Source organism: Panthera tigris, chromosome A2 (assembly GCF_018350195.1).
Source record: "Panthera tigris isolate Pti1 chromosome A2, P.tigris_Pti1_mat1.1, whole genome shotgun sequence".
Lineage (NCBI taxonomy): Eukaryota > Metazoa > Chordata > Mammalia > Carnivora > Felidae > Panthera > Panthera tigris.
In genome coordinates, this window is record NC_056661.1 from 69,498,872 (window position 1) to 69,524,111 (window position 25,240).

General features: G+C 36.3%; 1 protein-coding gene across 1 annotated transcript in view; it reads left to right on the top strand.

Annotated features, from left to right (window-relative positions):
- LANCL2 (LanC like 2) overlaps positions 1 to 25,240 on the top strand; it is a 59,433-nt gene that overhangs the window by 14,169 nt on the left and 20,024 nt on the right. Inside the window, exons 2-3 of the mRNA XM_007094799.2 lie at positions 10,494 to 10,611; positions 24,306 to 24,513. Of these exons, the coding sequence (XP_007094861.2) occupies positions 10,494 to 10,611; positions 24,306 to 24,513 (326 nt within the window). The remainder of the gene's footprint in view (positions 1 to 10,493; positions 10,612 to 24,305; positions 24,514 to 25,240) is intronic.

A 25,240-nucleotide genomic window follows, 5' to 3' on the forward strand; every position in this document is an offset into this window, starting at 1 on the left:
CTCAAGAAAGGGTTGCGCCACCACGCAGTGGCAGCAGCTCAGAGTTTATGGGAAATCACAACACACAGTTGGTGCCAGTGTTTGTTGCCTTCAGCTGGCATCTCTCTATTCCTATAGAGTTGAGTGTGGTGGCTTGATGGTGCCCACCACGTCTTTTGCCCATGGAAGGGCTGGGTCACCTGTACCAACTGCACTCCGAATAGGTGAATCACTTCTTCCTGGCAACCCTGGGAATCCTTAGACCACGCTGTTTGCTCCAAGGGCTCTGCCCTCATTCCTCGATGGAGCACCACCAGGGGCTGACCTCTGAAACTTCAGACTCTGCGCTCCGCTGTGTATAAAATGCTGGCAGGACTGAAACTCTCTCCTTTTTCCCCTATCCATAGTTTTGGGGAACAGTTTTCTTGTGCAATCCCCTGTGTGTCTTCACTCTTTCTAGCTGCTTTCAGGGGGTGTGCTTTCTTGCACCAACCCAATGTGCTGCTCTCTCTCCCCCTCTGTCTTTCTCTTCTTTATGACAGCGGCTCCCTCCCTTCTGTGGTACCTTGGCTCTTCTGTCCCCCAGTTTACCTCTCCACATCATGTACCTGCCATGTTCTCTCCCTCAAATTATGCAGATTGGTCTGTTAATCCTCAGATTGAATTCCTAGGTGTTCAGAATGGTCTGATGTTGATCTAGCTGTGTTCAAGGGACCAGACAAACCCAGGGACCCTTACTACTCCATTTTAACTGCTCCCTCAAATGTTTTATAGGTATCTGACGATTACAGAAAGAGACACAATGTTGGGTATTTTATCATATGTTTAGTTAACACATCAGTTATGCTTTATACCAAGATTCAAGAAAATCTGGGCCTTTATCTTCAGTAAGAGGTTTTTTTTTTTTAATGTTAATCCATTCTAATCACCTATAATATTTGTAAAATTTATATCTACTTTTTTTCCCCCAAATTCAACACAGAACATAGCTTATGAACTTTCTGAACTGAACCCACAGGTTGTGTAAAATCTAGAGTAGAGACAGAGAGGTGCAGAATATGTGCATATGTTCATGTTTTAGGGAATGACATAATAGAACAGAAATTATTCCCCTTAATTCTTGTGAGGTAATGTAAAAAATATCATGCCTAAAAAGGAGTTTAATTTCCTTAAACTTTTATCAAGCCTGTATCTGGGGTAATTTGCATGCTGAAATACCACACAGTGTCTTTATGTTTACCTGTCTTATTCTTTTCTTTCTCTGAATAGAGCTCTCTTATCCTAATTCCAAGATTTATTACCATGAAAAACATTGTGAAGAAGAAAAATAAATTTCATTATAACATGCATTGCACACGGGTGCAGTGACACCTGACAAGTTCTGTTATAGCCAGTGATTAATACCTCTTCCAATATAGTTTTGCTTTATAACATTTTGGAGCATCCTTGTTGGGGAACATTGCCTATTATGTAGGAAAAGAACATTTTCTTCTGATTGCAATGCAATTGCAATGCAATTACTAAAAAGCAGTCTCTGATCAGAGGTAAAACCTCCAAAATTCTTCAATTACTCCTGCTTTTTCTGTATTATGTGGCCGATACGTATTGTATTTATATGGTGTGTTTGAGTGAAGGCCGTTAAGTCTTTTGAAAATCTAATGGTAAACTGTAAATATAGAATCAAAGATTTCACAATAATTACACAGCATGGGGAAGCCCAGGAACTTTGAAATTAGACCGTAGAGTCAGAGCCCCAAGAGTCTTGTGACTTTGGGTAAGCCTCAGTTTTCTCACCTAAAAACAGAAAAGCATTTGGTGATGTGAAGAGTAATTGAAATATCATGTAAAGCACTTAGTGCCAGTCATGTTATAAGTGCTCAGTAATTGTTAATTATCTTTATATAATACTGCTATTAACTGAGATGAGCCAGTTAGAAATTCTCCTGGTATGGTAATCTTTATCACATGCAAACAGAATTCTGGCATAATAAATTTTCTTCTTTGTTTATAAGAGTGTGGTTCTCATATAAACAAATTAGAAGTTTCTTTTATGAGGGAGAGAAAATAAAGAACTAGAAAAGCCACCTCAAAGCAGAGGCAGACAAATTTTTACAGTGAAATTTTGGCAAGTATTAGTAGGGATTAAATAATCATAAGTCTTAGAGCTACATTCCAGTGGCATTTATGAGGAATAAAGCGTATACTTTGGGATAAGGTTATTATAGCAGAGCCAACACTGTATATAAATATGAGTTCGGCCTGCATTCAGCTACAATAAACAGAAGTCTCAATTTTGGAAGTATCTTAATCAGCTTATTTTTCCCATATAGCAAGTCTGGAAGTACACAACTATTGGTGTTGACTTATTTCGACAAGATCAGGGCCTGGATTTATGAGATCATTTTGGTGTTTCTTTCATCTTCTTTGTGTTTAGTAGAAGATGGCTGCTACAGCTCCAGACTGCATGTCTAATTTTATAGCAGGGAAAAGGGAAAAAAAAAAGAAGGGAGTGCCAGCTGTATCCTTCTCTTTCATCAGGAAAGAGAAGAACCTTCTAAGAGGTCCTAGAAGACTTGTACTTATGCCTCATTGGTCAGAACTGTGTCATATGTCTGCCCCTGGTCCTAAGGCAGCCTGGAAAAGCAAGTAGCTCTTCTGGGGCTGGATGCATCGCTGCCCTGAATATAATCAGAATTCTGATGGTAGGGAAGAAGAGTATGGGAAATAGACATGGACTGGGTACCATCTTATGGGTAGTGCCGTACCGGGTATCAAACAGGTGCTTCTCCAGTCTTTTTCTTGTCATGCAAATTATTCTGTATCCCTTTGATTCACAGTAAAAGCCAAAGCACAAGTCTCAGGAAGTTCAAGCTAATAACTTGTAGTCACAGGTCTTCAGACAGTTAGATGGATAATCAGCCATTCTTGTTGGCATATTCATTAACAGCAGTAACATATTAATTCTTCTGGTTCATGAACACAGGATTTCTTTGCATTTGTTTGTCTTCAGTTTCTTTCATTTCAGAGTCATATAGTCTCATAGTCTTATAGTCCACCTCCTTAGCAAAATTTATTCCTAAGTATTTTATTGTATTTGGTGCTATTGTGATAGAATTGCTTTCTTTGCTTCTTTTTAAGCTATTTTGTTAGTATATATAAGCACAGTTGATTGCTGTATGTTGGTTTTATATCCTGCAACTTTACTGAATTTGTTGATTACTTCCCTCAATTTTTTGGCTATGTTTTTAGGATTTTCTGTATATAAGATGATGTCGTCTGGAAATGTAGACAGTTTTACTTTCTCCTTTCTGATTTGGATGCCTTTTAATTCTTTATCTTGCCCTAACTGCCCTAGCTAGGACTTCCAGTACTATCTTGATTAAGAGTGGTTAGAGTGTGCACCCTTGTCTTGGTCCTGATCTTAGAGGAAAAGCTTTCAACCTTTCATCTTTAAGTGTGATGTTAGCTATAGCCTTGTTGTATACACCTTTATTATGTTAAGGTGTGTTCCTTCTATTTCCAATTTGTTGAGAGTTTAATCATGAAATCAAGGAAGGGTCAATTGTATTTTTTTAAATCTGTTGAGGGAATCATATAGTTTTTTATCTTTTGTTCTATTAATGTGGTGTATCACATTTATTGATGAATCATCCTTCATCCCAGGAATAAAGCTCACCTGATCCTGGTATAGTGTCCTTTTAATGTGTTTTTGAATTCAGTTTGCTAATATTTTACTGAAAAGTTTTGCATCCATGTTCATCAGGGATATTGATGTGTAGTTTTCTTACAGTGTTCCTTATCTGGCTTTGGCAGTGTTGGTCTTGTACAATGCATTTGGAATATTCCCTCCTCTTTAATTTTAGAAGATTTTGAAAAAAAAAAAGAATGGTTAATTTTGCTTGAAGTGTTTGGTAGAATTCATCATCTCATTTGAGGAATTCTTCTTGGGAAGGCTTTTGATTGCACATTGAATCTCCTTGCCCCTGTATTGCTCTGTTCATATTTTCCATTTCTTTCTGATTTGGCCTTAGCTGTATGTTTCTAGGAATTTATCCGTTGCTTCTAGGTTATCAATTCTGTTGGCATATAACTGTTCATAGAAGTCTCCCATGATTCTTTACATTCTTTGGTATCACTTGTAATGTCTCCTCTTTCATTCCTGTTTTTAGTTTATTTTTTTTAAGTTTACTTATTTTGAGAGAGAGAGAGAGAGAGGGAGGGAGCACACACGTGTGTGAGAGAGGGGCAGAGAGAGAGAGAGAATCCCAAGCAGGCTCTGCACTGTCGGCACAAATGCCAATGCATGGCTTGAACCCAGGAACTGTGAGATCATGACCTGAGCCAAAATCAAGAGTTGGATGCTTAACCGACTGAACCACCCAGGTGCCCCTCATTTTGTTTTTATTTATTTGAGTCTTCCTTTTTTTTCAGACTGGCTAAAGGTTTGTCAATTTTTTCTTCTTTCTGCAATACGAGGTCTTAGTTTTGTTAATTTTTTTCTACTTTTCCTCTGGTCTCTATTTCATGTACTTTTGCTTTGATATTTATTATTTTTCTCCTTCTGCTAATGTTGGGCTTGGTTTATTCTTTTTCTGGTTCTTGAGATGTAGAGTTAGGTTATTTATTTAAGATCTTAATTTTTTCTGGGATGCCTGGGTGGCTCAGTCGGTAAAGTACTTGACTCTTGATTTAGGCTCAGGTCATGGCTCTCACAGTTGGTGAGTTCAAACACCCCACTGGGCTCCACACTGACATCGCGGAGTCTGCTTGGATCCTCTCTCTCTCTTCTCCTACCCTGCTCATGCTCTTTCTCAACATAAATAAATAAACTTTCTAAAAAATCATTTTTTTCTTAATATAGAAATTATCTATATAAATATTGTCCATATAAACCTCCCTTTTAGAATTGCTTTTGCAGCATCCCATAATTTAAGTATGTGTGTTTCCATTTTCATTTGTTTCAAGTTACTTTTTTAATGTCCTTTCGATTTCTTCTTTGACCCTTTGATTATTGAGGGGTGCATTGTTTAATTTTCACATATATGTAGATTTTCCAGTTTCTTCTTATTGATTTCCACTTTTATAACTTTGCCAGTAAAGATAATTGGTATGATTTCAGTCTTCTAGATTTGGTAACACTTGTTTGTGATTGTATGAAGATATGATCTGTCCTTGAAGAATGATATGTGTGCACTTGAGAAGAATGTGTATTTGGTTATTGTCTAATGGAATGTCTTCTATATGTCAGGTCCATTTGGTTTAACATATTGTCTAAATCCAATGTTTGCTTGTTGATTTTCTGTTGGGATGATCTATTCATTCTTAAAAAGTGTATATTAAACTCCACTTTTTTCTTGTATTGTTTACTTCTCCCTGCGGATCTGATTATATTTGCTTAATGTATTAGGTGCTCTCATGTTGAGTGTGTATATATTTTCAATTATTATGTCTCCTTGAAGAACTGGTCCCTTTATCTTTATACAATGACCTTTGTTTCATGTTACTGTTTTTTACTTAGTCTGTTCTTTTCTTATTTTTTTCTGATATAGCCACCCTTGTCCTTTGGTTTCCACTTGCATGGAATATCTTTTTCCATCCCTTCACTTTGAGCCTATGTGTGTCCTTAATGCTGAAGTGAGTCTCTTTCAGGTTTGGTCTTGTTGTTTGGTTTGTTTGTTTTTTTTACCCATCAAGATACTCTTTGCCTTTTGGTTTAAAAAGTTCAGTCCACTTACATGTACAGTAATTATTGACACATAAGGACTTACTGGCACCATCTTTTTAATAGCTTTCTGCCTGTTTTGTAGTTGTCTTTTTCCTTTTTGCCTCTCTTGCTGCATTCCTTTGTCGGTTTGTGATTTGTCACTGTTGTATGCTCTGATTCCTTCGTCTTTAACTTTTGTGAATCCACTATAATTTTTTGTTTTGTGGTTACTATGAGACTTACCTAAAACATCTTATAGATCTAATAGTCTCTTTTACACTGATAACAGCTTAACCTCAATCTCACATGAAATCACCACCCTTTTACTCTCCTCCTTTTATGCTTTTTAGTGATGATTTGTCTCTTTTTATATTGTGTATTCATTAGCAAATTTTAATAGTAATACTTATTTTTGCTACTCTTGTTCTGACCTTTATAGTAAAATGGGTAACACACTATCATATTATAGTATTACAGTTTTCTGAATTTGACTGCATGTCTGCCTTTATCAGTGTGTTTTATATTTTCGTATTTTTTTTTATTTTTGGTTTTTAAATATTTAATTGAGAGAGAGAGCAAGTGGGGGAGGAGCAGAGAGAGAGGGAGACAGAGAATCCAAAGCAGGCTCCATGAGGTCAGTGCAGAGTCTAACGTGGGGCCCGAATCACAAACTGTGAGATCATGACCTGAGCCAAAATCAAGAATTGGACACTTAACCGACTGAGCCACCCAGGCAGCCCTATATTTTCATGTTACTAGTTAGCTTCCCTTCATTCCAGCTGGATGAACTCCTTTCAGCCCTTCTCATTAGGCAGGTCTAGTGGTGATGAATTCCCTCAGCTTTTGTTTGTTTGGGAAAGTCTTTATTTTCCTTCATTCTTGAAGGATAATTTTGCCAGAAAGTTTTTTTTTTGGGGGGGGGGGGTTTGTTTGTTTGTTTTTTTGGTTTTGGTTTGCAGTTATTTTTTCTTTTGGCCCTTTGAATATATCATCCTAGTCTTAGCCTGTACAATTTCTGCTGAGAAATTCACTGATACACCCATTGAAGTTCCTTTGTAGGTTATATATAATCTCTACTCTTGCTACCTTTAGGTTTCTCTCTTTTTTTGTTGTTGTGTTAGAAGGTGGGAGAGGGACAATAAAGTATCCTCCAAATGGAGAAGGCACTTTGAGACTGAGAAACAAAGAAGGCAACTTCTTTTGGTTTACACAGTGTTTTATTCAGGGGAACTTACTGATGGGGGGATCAGGCAGTAGATGATCCAGTTGCTTTGTAGTTATTCTGTGCAAAGTCAAGACATTAATCCACAGATTTTATAGAATGAGAGGACACACAAGAGGGCATTGTAGTGAGATTGAAGGGTTTACATGCATCTCAAAGGGGTTTGCATGTATCTAATTTGCAGATAATCTTTAATTAGATATTATGGCACCCCCTGTGCCACCAGGAAGGGGCAAGACTATGTTATCTCTAACAGATTCATGGGAGGCCAAAGCAAGCCTCTCCCCATCCTGGCCTTGGTGGTCTTTTCTAAGGTATGCATATTAATCTTCAAGGGGTCTAGATATGTAGCCCCCAAGAGAGGTCATCAAGTGAATATGAACAAGATGGAGGGTCAAAGATGGAGTCAGTGTTGTCAGCACTCTACAGTTTGATTTTTGATGTTTCTATTGTGATGTGTCTTAGACAGGACATTTTGAATGAAAATAATGGGGTGATCTATTTATTATGTTTAAATCTTTTCCCAGAATCTGGAAGTTCTCTGCCATCATTTCTTTAAGCTTTCTGTTCCCTCATCTCTTCTCTTTGTGGAACTGATTCAGAAATTTGTTTTTGTTTTGTTTTGTTTTATAAGTGTCCTATAGATCACATAGGCTTTCTTCACTCTCTAATTTGTTTTTCTTTTTTGTCTTCAGACTGGGTGTTTCAAAGTGCCTGTCCTCTAACTCATTCTATCTTCTGTTTGGTCTACTCTGCTTTTGATTCTCTCTGTTGTGATTCTATTCCATTAAATTCTTCAACTCCAGAGTTTATCATTGATTCTTTTCTATGATTTCTATCTCTTTGTTAAATTTCTCATTTTGGTCATGTGTTCTTTTCCTGATTTCCTTAAATTTTCTTTCTGTATTTTCTTGTACTCATTGAGTTTCATTTAAACAGCTTTTTTGAATTCTTTATCGGGTAAATCATACATTTTCATGTCTTTGTTTGAGTTTGGTTTTTGGAAGATGATTGTGATCTTTTGGGTATGTCATGTTTCCTTGATTTTTCATGAACCTGATGGAATCTGGAACACATACATCAGCAGGAACTATATCCCTTTTATGCTGTCTGAGAATCTTATATACTACAGCCCTGATTTGCCTCTTCTCCCCATTCATGGAGCTCTCTAAGTGATGCTCTGGATGCCGTGAGAGAAAAATGAGTCTCTTCAGCAGAGTCCTGCACAAATTTGAAAACTGGGCATTCATTCATGCCCAGGCTCTCCCTTTTCCCTGTGGGAGAAAATACAGGCCATCTATTTAGCCCTGTGCTATACCACCTTCGAGAAGGGGTGTCTTACCCAATCTAGTGCCTACAAACTTGTTTTTTTTCCTCTAGTGGATGTTGGAACTTTTCCTCTGGAAATCAGGACTTCCCCCAAAGGCTTTATGATCTGAAAGTGATTGCTTAACTCACTGTTCTGCATGCACTCCCAGATCACATCTGAGAGGGGTGGGAACCAATTCACAGTCTCATGTAGGTTCTACAGCCAGTACTGATATCTGGTAGACCGGTGAGCTAAACCCACCGTGGGTCCCTTGGTGCAAGGCGCTGGGTTCTACAACTCACACAGAAGCGCTTATGTTTGTGGTTTTATTTTTATTATTGCAGGACAGAAATAAGGTATGCCCAATGCTGCAGTGATGCCTATCTCACCCTCATTTAGATTTTTACTATTTATCAATTAATTTTTTCCTCAATGTACACAAGAGGTTTCTGGATCAGAGATTTATTATTTATCAGACAGACTATAGCCAGTGAGTGGTTCCACGTGTCTCAGGTCTTGCCTATGGGACAACACAATGAAGCCAGGTCAGATATCCTCCACACACAGTCTATGTATTGTAGGCAAATATTTAAAAAAGAAATAATTTTTCTCTGCTTTTTACAAATGGAATAGAGGAAACTTCTTCCCTTCTTCTGAGAGAGTTTCATTGCAAATATCTAAGTCTTTGGGGGGGGTGTAAATAAATCTCTCAATGAAAAGATAAGCCCACTGGTCTTCAGTTTTACTACTCAGAAATACATACAGCCCCCAGAAATGTAAACACATACCTCTGGGATTAAGTAAACCTCTCTGGAGTCCTCACAATGTATTCAATTGTAACTTAATTCCTAAAGTTTACTTTCGGTTCAGAACCCCAAATTTCAGTAAAATTTGCCCTGAAAGCCCTAACTGTGCAATAACACAAAAACATTTTCTCTATAGTCCCAGAGAGGGACATTTCATTAGGATGACAAGTCACTCTGTCAGGAGGACATACAGTCATAAATTTGTCTATGTCTAACAACAGAACTACAAAATACATGAAAGCAATAAATAAATAAAGGAATAAATAGAACACCCCATGACCATAATCACGTATCTTAATATACCTCAGCAATTTGTGTAGCAGTAGATTTTTCAAAAATCATCAGAGACATAAAAATCTGAACACTATCAGCTACCTATTTAAGAATATTTCTGGGGCTCCCGGGTGGCTCAGCCCATTGGGCATCAGACTTCGGCTCGGTCCTGATCTCTGTCATGATCTCTTAGTCCGTGGGTTCAGGCCCCATGTCGGGCTCTGTGTGAACAGCTCAGAGCCTGCAGCCTGCTTCAGATTCTGTGTCTCCCTCTCTCTCTCCCCTCCCCCACTCGTGCTTGCTCTCTCAAAAATAAATGTTAAAAAATCTTTGAAAAAAAAAGAAGAATATTGCTGTTTCTCTTGAGAAAGACTACCAGCAGTGAAAAAGGATACTTGTTTCTGTAGCTCCTAGCAGCATGGGGACTTCATATTTTTCAGTGTTATTATTTGTTAATCTGATAAGGCAAACCATGGTACTTGTATTTATTTTCTTTTCGATAATTTCTAAGTGATTGAATATTTTTGATTTTTTCTTTTTAAAAAGTACATCAATAATTTTATATCTATTTCTGTATTATTGTAGTCTTTTTTTATTATATTGTTTTCTATTACAGTTATTTCCCCCTGGTCATTAATTTTTGAATCATCTTTTTCTTATATTCTTTAACTTGTAGAAGTTAACATTTAGTCGAATCCATCTTTTTTTGTTTAGTCTAATCCATCTTTTTAAAAATTTTTATTTTAGAGAGAGAGCGCAAGCAGGGGAGAGGGGTAGAGAGAGAGAGAGAGAGAGAAAGAATCTTAAATAGGCTCCATGTTCAGTATGGACTGGATGCAAGACTTAATCCCACGACTCCGGGATCATGACCTGAGCCAAAATCAAGAGTTGGATGCTCAACCGACTGAGTCCCCCAGGTGCCCCAAATCCGTCTTTTTTAAGAAATAGTTTTTCCTTTGGTTTCTATAACTTATTTTTTATAATTTTACCAATGACTTATAGTCCATATAGGGCATTATCTCATTTAACAATTTTCCTTATAAAATCAAAGTAGAGACCCTATAACCAATGAAACATTGAAATGGGCCAAGTAATATGATTACTGTCTCATGTTCTGACAAGTTAGACTACTAAAGTATTTATTACAATATTACCCTACTCTTATGCAATTTAAATTTATGTCTTCTTTTTGGTTCTCAGATCATTCATAATTTCACAAGGCGAATCCAGACCAAAATCAAAGATCTTCTACAGCAAATGGAAGAGGGGCTCAAGACAGCTGATCCACATGATTGCTCTGCTTATACTGGTTGGACAGGTGAGAATATAGGGTGTAGTTAATTGATGTTCTGTTTGGGGATTACAATTGTAACACTTGAATTTAAAATTTTTCTTCTTTTAAAGTGGCAAAGTTTTATACCCTTTAAACAAAATCTTGAACTTCTTCAGTGATGAGATACTTTGGAATTTTATTTCTAAAGAAATCTTTTCTGCCTGAAATTTGAACTTTGATATGTAGTATGTCATATTTTTATAGCATTATTTATTTGACCTAATATATGGGTATCTATGAAAATGTATAATAAGAGATAACTTGCTGTAGGTTCAGTTTTTTATTTGCCTTTACACTTTGATCTTTGTGACAAGCTGTGGTATGTGATTTCTCCATTGTACCTAAACTAACCTATTGCTTGTACCCATTTGACTCATTTGGACACATAAAGATTTTGCTTTTGAATTTAGTGATAATAATTGAATAAGCAACCAGTAATACACTTTACATCCAAAAACTTAATTTCAAAATTAGCTTGCCTTAACTAATCTTTATATTCTTATTATTTTATCGTGTAGCCAGAACATTATGATAACTACTTAGGGAGTATAAGGAAATAAAGACCTTCTTCTGAGGGATTAGACTACAGTATGATTAGTGCCAATAATAATTTTCATATTGATTTATAGCCTTTGCTAAACTTTTATACTTTAGTCAATGAACAGCATAGACATAAGTATACATGTTAGAATACTGAGAACCGATACGATACCTGCTTTTGCAATACACAACCGAAAAGGCCCTAATTTTTTTTATTTGTGTTTATTTTTATATTTATTTCTGTGGTGCTTTATTTATATTTGCCTATTATGAATACAACATTTACATAAATGACATTACAATTAAATTTTTCAAACTTTTAAACCCAGGAAGACATGGAGTTAGTTCAACTTACACAGCCAAAGAAATTTATCTTAATACAACTTTAGATAATTTTGGCTAACTTGAAATAAATTCAAAGAAGGATATTTTGAAAGGAAAAACAACATAGTTACTCTTAGCACAGATATTCCCTAAAACCCCTTTTTCTTTTTTCTTTTCTTTTATTTCAAAGTTTTATTTAAATTTTACTTAGTTAACATATAGTGTAATAATGGTTTCAGAAGTATAATTTAGTGATTCATCACTTACATATAACACCCAGTGCTTATCACAAGTGCTCTCCTTAATGCCCATCACCCATTTACCGTACCCACCCCAACCCCCCTGCCCATCAACCCTCAGTTTATTCTCTATAGTTAAGAGTCTCTTATGGTTTCCTTTACTCTCTCTTTTTTTTTCTCTTTCCCCTATGTTCATCTGTATTATTTCTTAAATCCCACATATGAGTGAAATCATACAGTATTTAATCTTTCTCTGACTTATTTTGCTTAGCATAATACATTCTAGCTCCATCCATCTCATTGCAAATGGCAAGATTTCATTCTTTTTAGGCTAATGTCCCATTGTGTGTGTGTGTGTGTGTGTGTGTGTATGTATCACATCTTTTTTTTTTGTTTTAAACATATGTTTTGAAGTAGTTTTTGTTGTTTAGTTCAAAATTTTATTTAAATTCTAGTTAGTTAACATATAATATAATATTGGTTTTAAGAGTAGAATTTAGTGGTTCATCACTTACATATAACACCCAGTGCTCATCCCAACATGAGATGCCTTCCTTAATACCCATCACCCATTTAACCCATTTCCCCACCCACCTCCCCTCCAGCAAACCCTCAGTTTGTTCTTTATAGTTGAGTCCCTTATGGTTTGTTTCCCTCTCCCTTTTTATTTTCTCTTTCCCCTATGTTCATCTGTTTTGTTTCTTAAATTCCACATATAAGTAATAAATCTTTTACTTAAAATATTTCCTCTTGTTGAAATAAGAGTTTTAATTTTATTAGGTCCTAAATGCTAATTTTAACATCCAATTTTAGGTCCTAATTTTATTAGGTCCTAAAATGCTATGCATCAGAAACACTCAGAGGGCTTTTTAATAAACAAAATATTATGAGCCTTCATCCCAAAATGACAAAATGAGGCTCTTAGGTGGAGGAGTCCAAGAATCAATATTTCTTAAAAATCCTCATTTATTGCCATCTTTTAGAATCACTGATAGAGCTATGATAGAAGTATTTGGTGTGAATGATTAAAAGTAATATTTAGGACTCTGGGATTCAGGTAGCACTATGGAATGTATTTATACCCATGCTTCTCCTATCTTGTCTCCTAAAACTGTATAATCAAGAAGAATGAATGAAGTACCCACAATTTAATTTTTAGGCAAAATTGTGAGATAGAGAATACACCAAATAATAATGGATGAAAAATAAATCGAACCCAAAATGACTGTGGAAAACCACAATGGTGTCCAGGTGAAGAAAGCCAAAGGACCCATGGGTGGCAAGTTGTATTCTGCAATTCCCCGTCTCCCAAATCAAGAAATATTCTCAGAAGGATGAGACACCCAGAGAGGGAGTTTTTGCAGGCATATCTGAGTATGAAGTGGGCAAGGAAGAGAGGCAAAAAAAAAAAAAAAAAAAAAGGTATGGAGAGTATATAGGGAACAGAGGTTATAGAATTTAAAATAATTTTTAATGTTTATTTGTAAGAGAGAGACAGATTGTGAGCGGGGGAGGGGAAGAGAGAGAAGGAGACACAGAATCTGAAGCAGGCTCCAGGCCCTGAGCTGTCAGCACAGAGCCCGGCGCGGGGCTCAAACCCATGAACCACAAGATCGTGACCTGAGCCAAAGTTGGACGCTTAACCAACTGAGTCACCCAGGTGTCCCAAGGTTACAGAATTTTTTAAAAACCATTCCAAAAAGGGGGATTGTTGTATAAGACAGGAACTGCATCCCTGGTGGCACTGCTAATTGTGTAGGTAAGGAAGGAAACATCAGTGATAGGAGCCCTTGTGAAACCAGAGTGGGTATGCGAATCAAAGGAAATGTGGTCACCCCAAGTCACCATATACGAATAAAGTTTGTCACTTAATAAGAAGAGGATGCCCTTGAGATGAAGACTTTTTTAGCTGGGAAAGATATCCTCATCCTTTCCCTCTTTTAGAGAATCTTCCTGTTAATAGTTGATTGAGAAAAATTCATCTAATTCAAACTTAAGGAAAAAATTCAATTGTATACATAATATTAGAAAAAGCAGGAATATCACATGTTGTTAATAGAAGACAAAACATCGGGAAGATACCATTACAATGTGGAGAAAATTTGCAGCATTTTCAACATTGATTTTGGAACTTACTTAAGCAATTGGGTCACAAAGCAGAACCAAGGGAACTCAAAAAAGAGATGGAAAGACAATAAAATAATGTGAGGCTGAATAGTGATACTACAGAAAGCACAGCAATACCATAAAAATGAAAAAAAAAAACCATAAAATGAAGAGAGAGTTCTAGTTTCTGGTCTGGGATGCAATGACTTTAGAAGTTGCCACTGCACCCTAACAAGTAAAAATCTGAACAAACTGAGAGTAACAGTTCTTACAGCCGTCAATGAGGTGAGGTCATAGAACAAATGGCTACACCAAAAATAGAAGAGATAAACAGGGAGAGAGAGAAAAATCACAGTTTACCGGAGAACAGATCCACAAGAAGAAACCTCCATGAGAAGCTGTGTGGGGAAAAGAAATTTAAACTTTAACTGATGAATTTCTAGAGGTCGAGTCTGAACGAATATGAGAGTACAAAAGCCTCTAGGTAGACCCAGTTATGAGGAGGCTTCCACACTTTTTTGTTAGGTCAACTCCGGGAGACCTCTCAGGTCCTCACTGTGGATACTGGAGAACAATCCCTTTGTGCTTCTGGAAAGGGGAGGGAAAAGGAACCATTCTGAAATATGCCAGAGCAATCTTTTTCATAACAAGACCAGCCCTCAGGAGAAAAGTTTTTACCAGAGCCTTACCCACTGGAGTTTTATTGAACCCAGACTTCCCTGGGGGAAGGGAAATACCCAACTCCAGCCCCCTTATAACTATCCTGTCCAGCCTACAGAGAAGAAAACACCGAGAAGCTCTAGTGAAGTTCATAGTCCAGGGGCATAGATGCACAAAAAGACTAAGACCTAATCATAGAACCATAGAAAGCTCCCACTCCCCTATTCCTTACTACCACATCACTAAAGGACTAGATACTGCAGTTTTTTTACCCAGTACATTATATCTACCTTGCATAAAAAATGATAAGGAATGGGGCACTTGGGTGGCTCAGTGGGTTAAGCATCAGACTCTTGAATTTGGCTCAGGTCATGATCTCATGGTTTGTGAGTTAAAGCCCAACATCAGGCTCCATGCTGACAGTGTGGAACCTGCTTGGGATTCTCTCTCCCCCCCCTCACTGCTCCTTCCCCACTTGTACACTCTCTCTCTCTATCAAAATAGAAGAATAAACTTAAAAAAAATTACCAGGAATACTAAAAGGCAAAAAAATAAAACATTTTGAAGTGAGTAAATAAATATCAGACCTAAAATCAGATATAGCAGGAATGTTAGAATTATCAAACCAGGAATTTTCAAATACTATGATTAATATGTTAAGGATTTTAGTGAAAAAAGTAAACATGAAAGAATAATAATGTAAGTAGAGAGATGGAAATTCTTTTTTTTTAAGTTCTTATGTAAATTCCTGTTACCAGAAGTCCTAACTAATGCAATGAAACAATAAAAGGAAATAAAAAAGTATACAGATTGGGAAGGAAGAAATAAATCTGTCCCTGCAGATGGCATTATCATTCTATATAGAAAATTAGAAATAACCCAGGGGCTCCTGGGTGGATCAGTTGGTCAACTCTTGATTTTGGCTCATGTTATGATCCCAGGCCCAGGGTCATGAGATCAAGCCCCACATCAGGCTCTGTGCTGGGCATGGAGCCTGCTTGAGTTGCTCTTCTCTCTCCCTCTCTGTCTTTCCCTCACCTACTTTCACTCTCTTGCTCTCTCTAAAAAAATAATAATAAAATAAAAAAATAACAAAAAATCAATAAGCACTTATTGCAAAGTTGCAGGATATGAGGTTAATATACAAAAACGAGTTCACTTTACTATATAACAACAATGAATAAGTGGAATTTGAAATTAAAACCCAATATCATATATATTAACACACCCCCCCAAATGAAATAGGTATAAATTTAACAAAGTATGTACAAAGCCTACATGAGGTAAACTATAAGTGTTCTATGGATGATATCAAAGGAGAACTAAATAAATAGAAAGATAGTCCATGTTCATGGATAGGAAGACTCAATATTGTCATTTTTTTTCACCTTGATATATAGATTCAATGCAATGCCAGTTAAAATTGGAGCAAGTTATTTTGTGGATATTGACAAGCTGATTCTAATGTTTATATGGAAAGGCAAAATATCCAGAATAGCCAACTCAGTATTAAAAGAACAAAGTTGGAGGAGTGTTACTACCTGAAAGCAGGACTTGCTATAAAGCTACAATGATTAAAACAGTGTGGGACTGGTGCAAGAACAGACAAACAGGGGTGTCTGTTTGGGTGGCTCAGTCAGTTAAGCGTCTGACTCTCGATTTTGACCTCAGGGTCGTGAAATCGAGCCCCACATGTCACAGGCTCCATGCTGAGTGTGGAGCCTGCTTGGGATTTTTTCTCTCTCTCTCTCCCTCTGTCCCTGTACTCTGCTCATGCTCTTTCATAAAATAAACTTTTTTTTTTTTTAAGAACAATAGACAAGTAGATGGATAGAGTAGAATAGAGAGCCTAGAAATGGACTTGCTTAAGTGTAGTTTAGCAAATATAGTCCACTGGTCTTTGACAAAGAGGTAAAAGTAATACAGTGGAGCAAAGATAGTCATTTTAACCAGTGATGCTGGCACAATTGGGCATGCACATGCAACAAATTACTTTAGACACCTTTCAAAAAACAGAATTCACTCAAAATGGATCATAGGCCTAGATGGAAAATGGAAAATGATAAAGCTAGATGATAACATAGATGAACACCTAGATGGCCTTTTTATATATGACGCCAAAGGCATGATTCATGAAAGAAATAAATGATAAACTGGCCTTTGTTAAAATTAAAAACTGCTCTGAGAAAGATAATGTCAAGAGAATGGGAAGACAAGCCACAGACAAGGAGAAAGTATTTGCAAAAGACATTTTTGGATTTTTATGGAATATATACAAAGAGCTCTTACTACTCAATAAGAAACAAAGAAACAACCCTATTACAAAATGTGCAAAAAAACTGAAAGGACCTCACCAAAGAAGATAATACAGATGGGAAATAAGTATATGAAAAGATGTTTAACATCTTATGTTATTAAGTGTCAAAATCCAAAACGCTGACGGGACCAATTCCTGGTCATAATGTGGAACAGAAATCTTATTGCTAGTATATATTTAGTTCCCCTTTCTCCACATCCTCTCCAACATCTGTTTGTTTCCTGAGTTGTTAATCATAGCCATTCTGACAGGTGTGAGGTGGTATCTCATTGTGGTTTTGATTTGTATTTCCCTGATGATGAGTAATGATGAGCATCTTTTCATGTGTCTGTTGGCCATCTGGATGTCTTCTTTGGAAAAATGTTTGTTCATGTCTTCTGCCCATTTCTTCACCGGGTTATTTGTTGAGTGTTGAGTTTGATAAATTCTTCATAGATTTTGGATACTAACCCTTTATCTGATATGTCGTTTGCACATATCTTCTCACATTCTGTCAGTTGCCTTTTAGTTTTGTTGATTGTTTCCTTCAGTGTGCAGAAGCTTTTTATCTTGATGAGGTCCCAATAGTTCATTTTTGCTTTTATTTTTCTTGCCTCCGGAGACCTGCCAAGTAAGAAGTTGCTGCAGCTTGGTGGGAATGCAAACTGGTGCAGCCACTCTGGAAAACAGTATGGACGTTTCTCAAAAAATTAAAAATAGAACTACCCTATTACCCAGCAATTACACTACTACGTATTTACCCAAAGGATACAAAATGCTGATTTGAAGGGGCATATGCACCCCAATGTTTATAGTAGCACTATCAACAATAGCCAAATTATGGAAAGAGCCCAAGTGTCCATCGACTGATGAATGGATAAAGAAGATGTGTGTGTGTGTGTGTGTGTGTACATATATATATGTATACACACACACACACACACACACACACACACACACACAATGGAATACTACTTGGTGATGAAAAAGAACGAAATCTTGCCATTTGCAACAACATGGGTAGAACTAGAAAATATGCTAGGCGAAATAAGTCAGTCAGAGAAAGAACAAACTGAGGGTTGCTGGAGGGATGGTTGGTGGGGGAATGGGTAAAACAGGTGATAGGCATTAAGGAGGGCACTCTTTGGGATGAGCACTGGGTGTCATATATAAGAGATGAATCGCCAGGTTCTATTCCTAAAGCCAAGACTACACTTTATGTTAACTAATTTGAATTTAAATTTAAAAAAAAAGAAAAAAAAGAATTTTGAAATAAACAGAAGAATATGCATCAGAGACTGAATAAGCAACTCTAAGCCTAACATAAAGTTGCTATCTGGCCATTTAAAAAAAAAAAAAAAAAAAAAGGTCCCAACCCTATAGTGGAGAACTAGCTAAAATATTGAGGAAACACAGGCATAAGCTTATAGTAACGTTGATTACTTATAATTATAGACTTAAGATTCAAACAAGTTACAGATGGGGAAAGAAGACACAGAAACATGATAAATGAAATGGGGAAACAATTGAAACCAAGGAAATTTTAGAAACCACGTTTCTTTTCACTGTCTATAAATTTATTTCACAATCTGTGTGAAATGGATAATTCTCATGAATATATAATCTACTAAATCTCAGCTTAGAAGAGGTAGAACATCTAAAAAGACAACTTCCAAACAAAAATTTGAGACACATTGCTTGCTTGATAAGGAATTCAAATTAATTGTTTTGAAGATGCTCAATAAGCTGCCAGAAAACACAGAATGAAATCAGGTAAACAATACATAAAAAGTTTAACAGAGAGATAGAAACCATAAAAAAAAAAATCAAAGAGGAATTGGGGAGCTGAAGAATACAATGAGTGAAATGGAAAAATGCAATTGAAAGCACCAACAGCAGAATGAGGCAAGTGGAACAAAAGAATCTGTGAACTTAAAGGCAGGATCATTTATACTTATCCAGTCAGAGGAGAAAAAAGTAAAAAGAATGAAAAAAGAGTGAGAAAGCCTCTGTGAATTATGGGATATCATCAGGTGAAACAGTGTATGCATTAGAGCAAGGAATTAGCAGCAAGGAATTAAGCCAGAGGTATCATTCTGATTTCATAATATATTGCAACGCTATAGTAATCAAAGCAATATAATACTGGCATGAAAACAGACACAATAGCTGAATGGAACAGAATCGAGAAGACAGAAATAAACCTATGCGTAAATGGCTGATAATCCTTGACAAAGGCAACAAGAAAATCATCTCTTCAATAAATTGTATTGGGAAAACTGGAGAGCCACATGCAACAGAATGAAACTGGACCCCTGTCTTTCACCACTCTCAAAAATTAGCTCACAATGGATTAAAGGCTTTAAATATAATGCCTGAAAACTCCTAGAAAAATATGTAGGGGAAAAGCTCCTTGACGTGGATCTTAACAATGATTATTTGTATATGACACCAAAAGCATAGGCAACAAAAGAAAAAATAAACAGGTGGTACTACATCAAACTAAAAGGCTTCTGCACAGCAAGGGAAGCAGTCAACAAAAACATAACTCACAGATAGGGAGAAAATATTTGCAAACCATGTTTATGCTAAGGTGTGAGTATCCAGAATATATAAGAAACTTATACAACTCAACAGCAAAAATTATAATGGTAATAAATAATAACAATAATGATGGTGATGATGATGATAATAGTAATGATTTAATTAAAATGGGCCAAGGACCTGGGTGGATAGTTTCTCAAAGAAGGCTTATACAACTGGCCGACACATACCCAAAAAAGTATTCAACTTCACTAATTATCAGGAAATGCAAATCAAGACCTTAATAAGATATCACCTCACACCTATTAAGATGGCTTTTATCAAAAATAGAAGAGATGACAAATGTTGCCAAGGACGTGGTGTAAGGGGAACCCTAGTACACTGTTGGTGAGAATGTAAATCGGTGCCGTCATGAAAAACGCAGGATGGAGGTTCCTCAAAAAATTAAAAATAGAACTACCAGATGATCCAGCAATTCCACTTCTGGGTATTTTCCAAAGGAAAAACTTAAAAAGATGTATGTACCCCTATAGTCATTGCAGCATTATTCACAATAGCCACAAGATGGAAACAACCTTAGTACATATCGATGGTTAAATGGGTAAAGAAGTTGTGATACCTACCTATATCTACATCTACATCTATACCTACATCTGCATGGATGTAATGGAACATTATTAAGTCATGAGAAAGAACGAAATCCCATCATTTGTGGCAACATGGGTGGTCCTAGAGGACATTATATGAAGTGAAATAAACGAGATAGAAAGAAAAAAATTCAGTGATCTCACATATATGTAAATTCTAAAAAAAAAAAGAAATTGAGCTCATAGAGACAGAGTTCAGTGGTGATTACCAGGGCTGGGGTGGGGAAAATGGGAGAGGTGGTGGTCAAAGACTACAAACCTTCAGTTATAAGACACATCAGTTCTTTAGATGTAATGTACAGCATTGTAACTATAGTTCATAATACCGTATTATATAATTGTAATTTGCTAAGAGTAGATCATAAGTGTTCTCATCACACACTTTAAATAAATGGTATGCGAGGTGGTAGATGTACTAACCTGGTTGTGGTAATATTTTCACAATGCATAAGTATATCAAATCACTCTGTTGTACACTTACATATACACAATTTTGTCAGTTTTATCTTAGTAAAACTAGGGGAAAACAAACAACAAACAAAAAAAGACAATTTCCTTAAAAGAACAGGAAATCCCAGTGCTACTTTTTTTGTGGGACTACATCAAAACAAAAAGCTTTTGCATAGCAAAGGAAACAGTCAACAAAACTAAAAGACAGCCTATTGAATGGGAGGAGATATTTACAAATGACATATCTGATAAAGGGTTACTATCAGAAGTATATCAAGAACTTAAACAGCTCAACACCAAATAAACAAATAATCCAATTAAAAATGGGCAGAAGACAGGAACAGACATTTCTCCAAAGAAGACATCCAGATGGTCAGATGATCAACAGACACATGAAAAAATGCTCAACATCACTAATTATCAGGGAAATGCAAATCTTAACAGCAAAGAGACATCACCTCACACCTGTCAGAATGGCTAAAATCAAAAACACAAGAAACTAGAGTTGGCAAAGATGTGGAGAAAAAGGAACCCTCTTGCACTGTTGATAGTACAAACTGGTGCAGCCACTCTGGAAAATGGTATGAAGTTTCCTCAAAAAATTAAAAATAGAATTACCGTATGATGCAAAAATTTCACTGCTTGAGTATTATCCAAAGAAAACAGAAACACTAATTTGAAAAGATAACATGCATGCCTATGTTTATTGCAGCACCATTTACAATAGTCAAATTATGAAGCAGCCCAAGTGTCCATCAATAGATGAGTGGATAAAGAAGATGTGGTGTATATATATATATATGTGTGTGTGTGTGTGTGTGTGTGTGTGTACACATATATATATTTGTATATATATGTGTGTGTGTGTATACACATATATATATTTGTATATATATATGTGTGTGTACACATATATATATTTGTATATATACATGTACACATACGTACAATGGAATATTAGCCATAAAACAGAATGAGATCTTGCCATTTGCAACAACATGGATAGATCTAGAAGGTATAATGCTAAGTGAAATAAATCAGAGAAAGACAAATACCATATGATTTCATTCATATGTGCAATTTAAGAAACTAAACAAAGGAAATCAAGACAAACCAAAAAAAAAAAAAAAAAAAAAAAGAAGAAAAAGAAAAAGAACCAGACTCTTAACTACAGAGATGGAGATGGTTACCAGAGGGGAGGTGGTGGGGGAGGGGCATGAAATAGGTAATGGAGATTAAGGAGTGCATTTGTGATGAGCAGTGAGTAATGTATGGAATTGTTGAATCACTATATTGTACACCTGAATCTAATATAACACTGTACCTTAACTGTACTGGAATTAAAAATAAATTAAAATAATAAAAAAAGAACAGGAAGTCTCAGTGTTCCTTTTTTTTTTTTCCTTTGCTCCTTTTAAATGTTTCAAAAGATAGGAAAATAAGGAATACTTCCTGTTATTTTATGAAGCAAGGATAATACTGGTACCAAAACTGACATAAATATTTACCAAAAAAATAACCACAGCTCAGTCTCCCTTACTAATTATTAATTTGATAGTTATAATGCTACTTTGGCTTATAAAATAGGTTTATATATTTTAGATATTTATACTGAAGTTTTCAAGGGCAGAAAGTTAGGATGTCTTTTAAAAAAAAATAGTTTGCCTGTCATTTACTTTAAAATGTTTAAGCAGTGGAGTGCCTTGGTGTGTCAGTCAACTGAGTGGCCAACTCTTGATTTTGGCTCAGGTCACGATCTCAGGGTTGTGAGATTGAGCCCTGTGTCGGGCTCCGTGCTGAGCATGGAGCCTGCTTAAGATTCTCCCTCTCCTTCTCCCTCCCTCCCTCCCTCTCTCACTCTCTCCCTCTCTCCATCTGCCACGTTCCCCTGCTTGCTTGTTCTTGCTCATAACTAACTAACTAACTAACTAAATAAATAAATAAATAAATAAATAAATAAATAAACAAATAAATAAAATATTTAAGCATTGAATACACATAACTATAGGTTTTTAGGGTCACAAGCTGACCACATCATCATTCTATTTTTATGGATTTCTCAGTCAATCATGAAGTACTTATTTGTAAACCTTCTATAGTGATTATGTTTGAAATTTGTAACTTTTAACTTGCTTTCTATGTTTATAATGTCAATTTTTTGAATACAAAAAACCCTTAACTCTAGGAGTTTATAAGCAATTCATATGGAAGGCTATTTTTTCTAGGCTTACAAATATGGTACTTTTATAGCTGTTCGACTTAAAAGCTTTAAAGAAATGAGTAATGAGAAAAGGTCTTTTCAAATATATGTAGAGAGAGAGATGTTAAGAATTTGAAAGGGAAGTAGGATACCCTGAAATGGAGAGTTAAAGAAAAAAGAAACTACCTATTTAGAGAAATGTAAAAAGCAAAATGCATAGTGTACCATACAGAGATGTTGAATGACCATGCTGTGTCGTGCACGTGAAACTGCTGTGACATTGTGTGCCAGCTATACTCAAGTGAAAAAATTAAAGCAAAATGAAAAATAATAGAAATGAGAGTGGATATTAGACAAAGAACATAATATTAGAGAATCCCAGTTGAAACATGAATAAATATTTATTGTGTCCTTTTCACCATCATATCATTTCTATCAATACTTTTTCTGCAATATATTTCAGTAAGTATATATTTATACAGATTCATTTCTTTTACTTAGCTGTCATAGTGACTGGGGTCCAGGAATAATAGCAGGCTTTCAGAAGCCGAACAGGTCATCCTCTATAGGTTTCCAGAAAAAGGCCCCTCTCTGGTTCACTTGAGTGCCTGGATTTGTTCCTTAATCTAAAATAGGAAGGTTGTTGGGGCACCTGGGTGGCTCAGTTGGTTGAACATCTGACCTCAGCACAGATCATGATCTCACGGTTCGTGGGTTCAAGCCCCGCGTGGAGCTCTGTGCTGACAGCGCAGAGCCTGGAGCCTTCTTTGGATTCTGTGTTCCCTTCTCTCTCTGCCCCTCCCCCCCGCTCACCTCTGTCTCTCTCAAAAATAAAAACATTAAAAAATATTTTTTTAAATAGGAAGGTTACATACGTGATAAACTCTGTCTTCTGTGTTCGTTACCTTACTCTGCATCAGATAGCTAGTCCGTAAACAGTGAGTTGATCACTGGTTGGTTGGTCATTTGGATATGTTGGTCACTAAAGAAATTGAAAAATTGTGAGAAATAGGAAAATTGGAAAGGAGGGTGTAAAATTTAGAAAGTGATAATTTAATTTAGGATGGGATAGGAGGAAACGATTATATGAGAAGTAAAAAGGATCCAAGTTAGCTTAAAATACAGAGGAGAAGGGATAAGATCTTAAAATGAATGTACAGAAAATGGGAATGCGTGGGAAGTCATACATTTTACCTTGTCTAGGAGGTATTGAATCACTATCAGAGCAATTAGTAGGATAATGGATTTAAACTTGGTTTAGCCTTTTCTACCCTGAGGGTTTTTTTTCTGTTTTTATTTTCCTTTTTTTTTTTTTAAACTTGAGAGAGAGAACGAGAGAGAAAGCATGAGTGGAGGAGGGGCAGGTAGAGAGAGAAAGAGAGAGAGAATCCCAAGCAGGCTCCACTCTGTCAACGTGGAGCCCAATGTGGGGCTCGATCCCACGAACCATGAGATGATGGCCTGAGCTGAAATCCTGCGTCGGACACACAACTGACTGAGCCACCCAGCACCCCATCTTTCTGTTTTTAAAAGATGTATCATGTGTAATTTGTTGGACGAGGCTCCTTCAGAAACAGGTTTTATGTAGTTTTTCGTGTAATCATAAAATAACATCCTGAAGGTGAAAAAGAAAGGTAATAATGCTTTTCTTTGGGGGTGGGGCATTATTCTAGGCATAGCCCTTTTATACCTGCAGCTGTACCGGGTCACCTGTGACCAGACCTACCTGCTCCGATCCCTGGATTATGTAAAGAGAACACTTCGGAATCTAAATGGCCGCAGGGTCACTTTCCTGTGTGGAGATGCTGGACCCCTTGCAGTAGGAGCTGTGGTGTATCATAAACTCAAAAGTGATTGTGAGTCCCAGGAATGCATCACAAAGTGAGTTTTTAAAACTGGAAGTATTTTCTCTAAATTCTCAATTCAAGGTGTTGCTGTAGAAAGATATTCAAAAAGGAAATTATTTTTTAATTCATCTCGTTGCAAACAGGCCTTTCCAAGAAGTGAAGAGGTTATATATTAATTGGAACATAACGATAAGATCACATGTCTCCTTTCTATCCAAGCCTGTGTCTGCCTTCATTTGGGGAGCAATAAACATGTTCCTTCATGTTACTTTAATCTTTTCCTAAGTAATTGGTTGCCTTCATTGCATGAAAATTAGCGTCTATGCCTTAGGTTCACTATCATAACTAAGTTATTTTTAGGTTCAATTGTTTTGGAACAATTAGTGTAAAACTTTTATTGCACCTAAAATAACTGGTTTATATTCTCTTTTGAAGAGGGAGAAATCAGGGCTCACGCCCGTGGTCTGGTGGAGTGTGTGGCACATGCTAGTTGGTTGATGTTTTTTGAAAGACAGAATGACTCAAGCTAGTTCCCAAGCATTGACTACATTTTAGTACTCTTTTCTTTTAAATTTTAAATCATTCTGGATTTCAAAATTGAATATCATCTCTTATATCGTTTAGACTAGATGTAAAGGTAGATTTTTTTTTTTTATTTTATTTATTCTGAGAGAGAGCAGGAGAAGGGCAGAGAGACAGGGGGAGAGAGAGTCCCAAGCATGGTCTGCAGGGTTAGCACAGAGCCTGATGCGGGGTTGAAC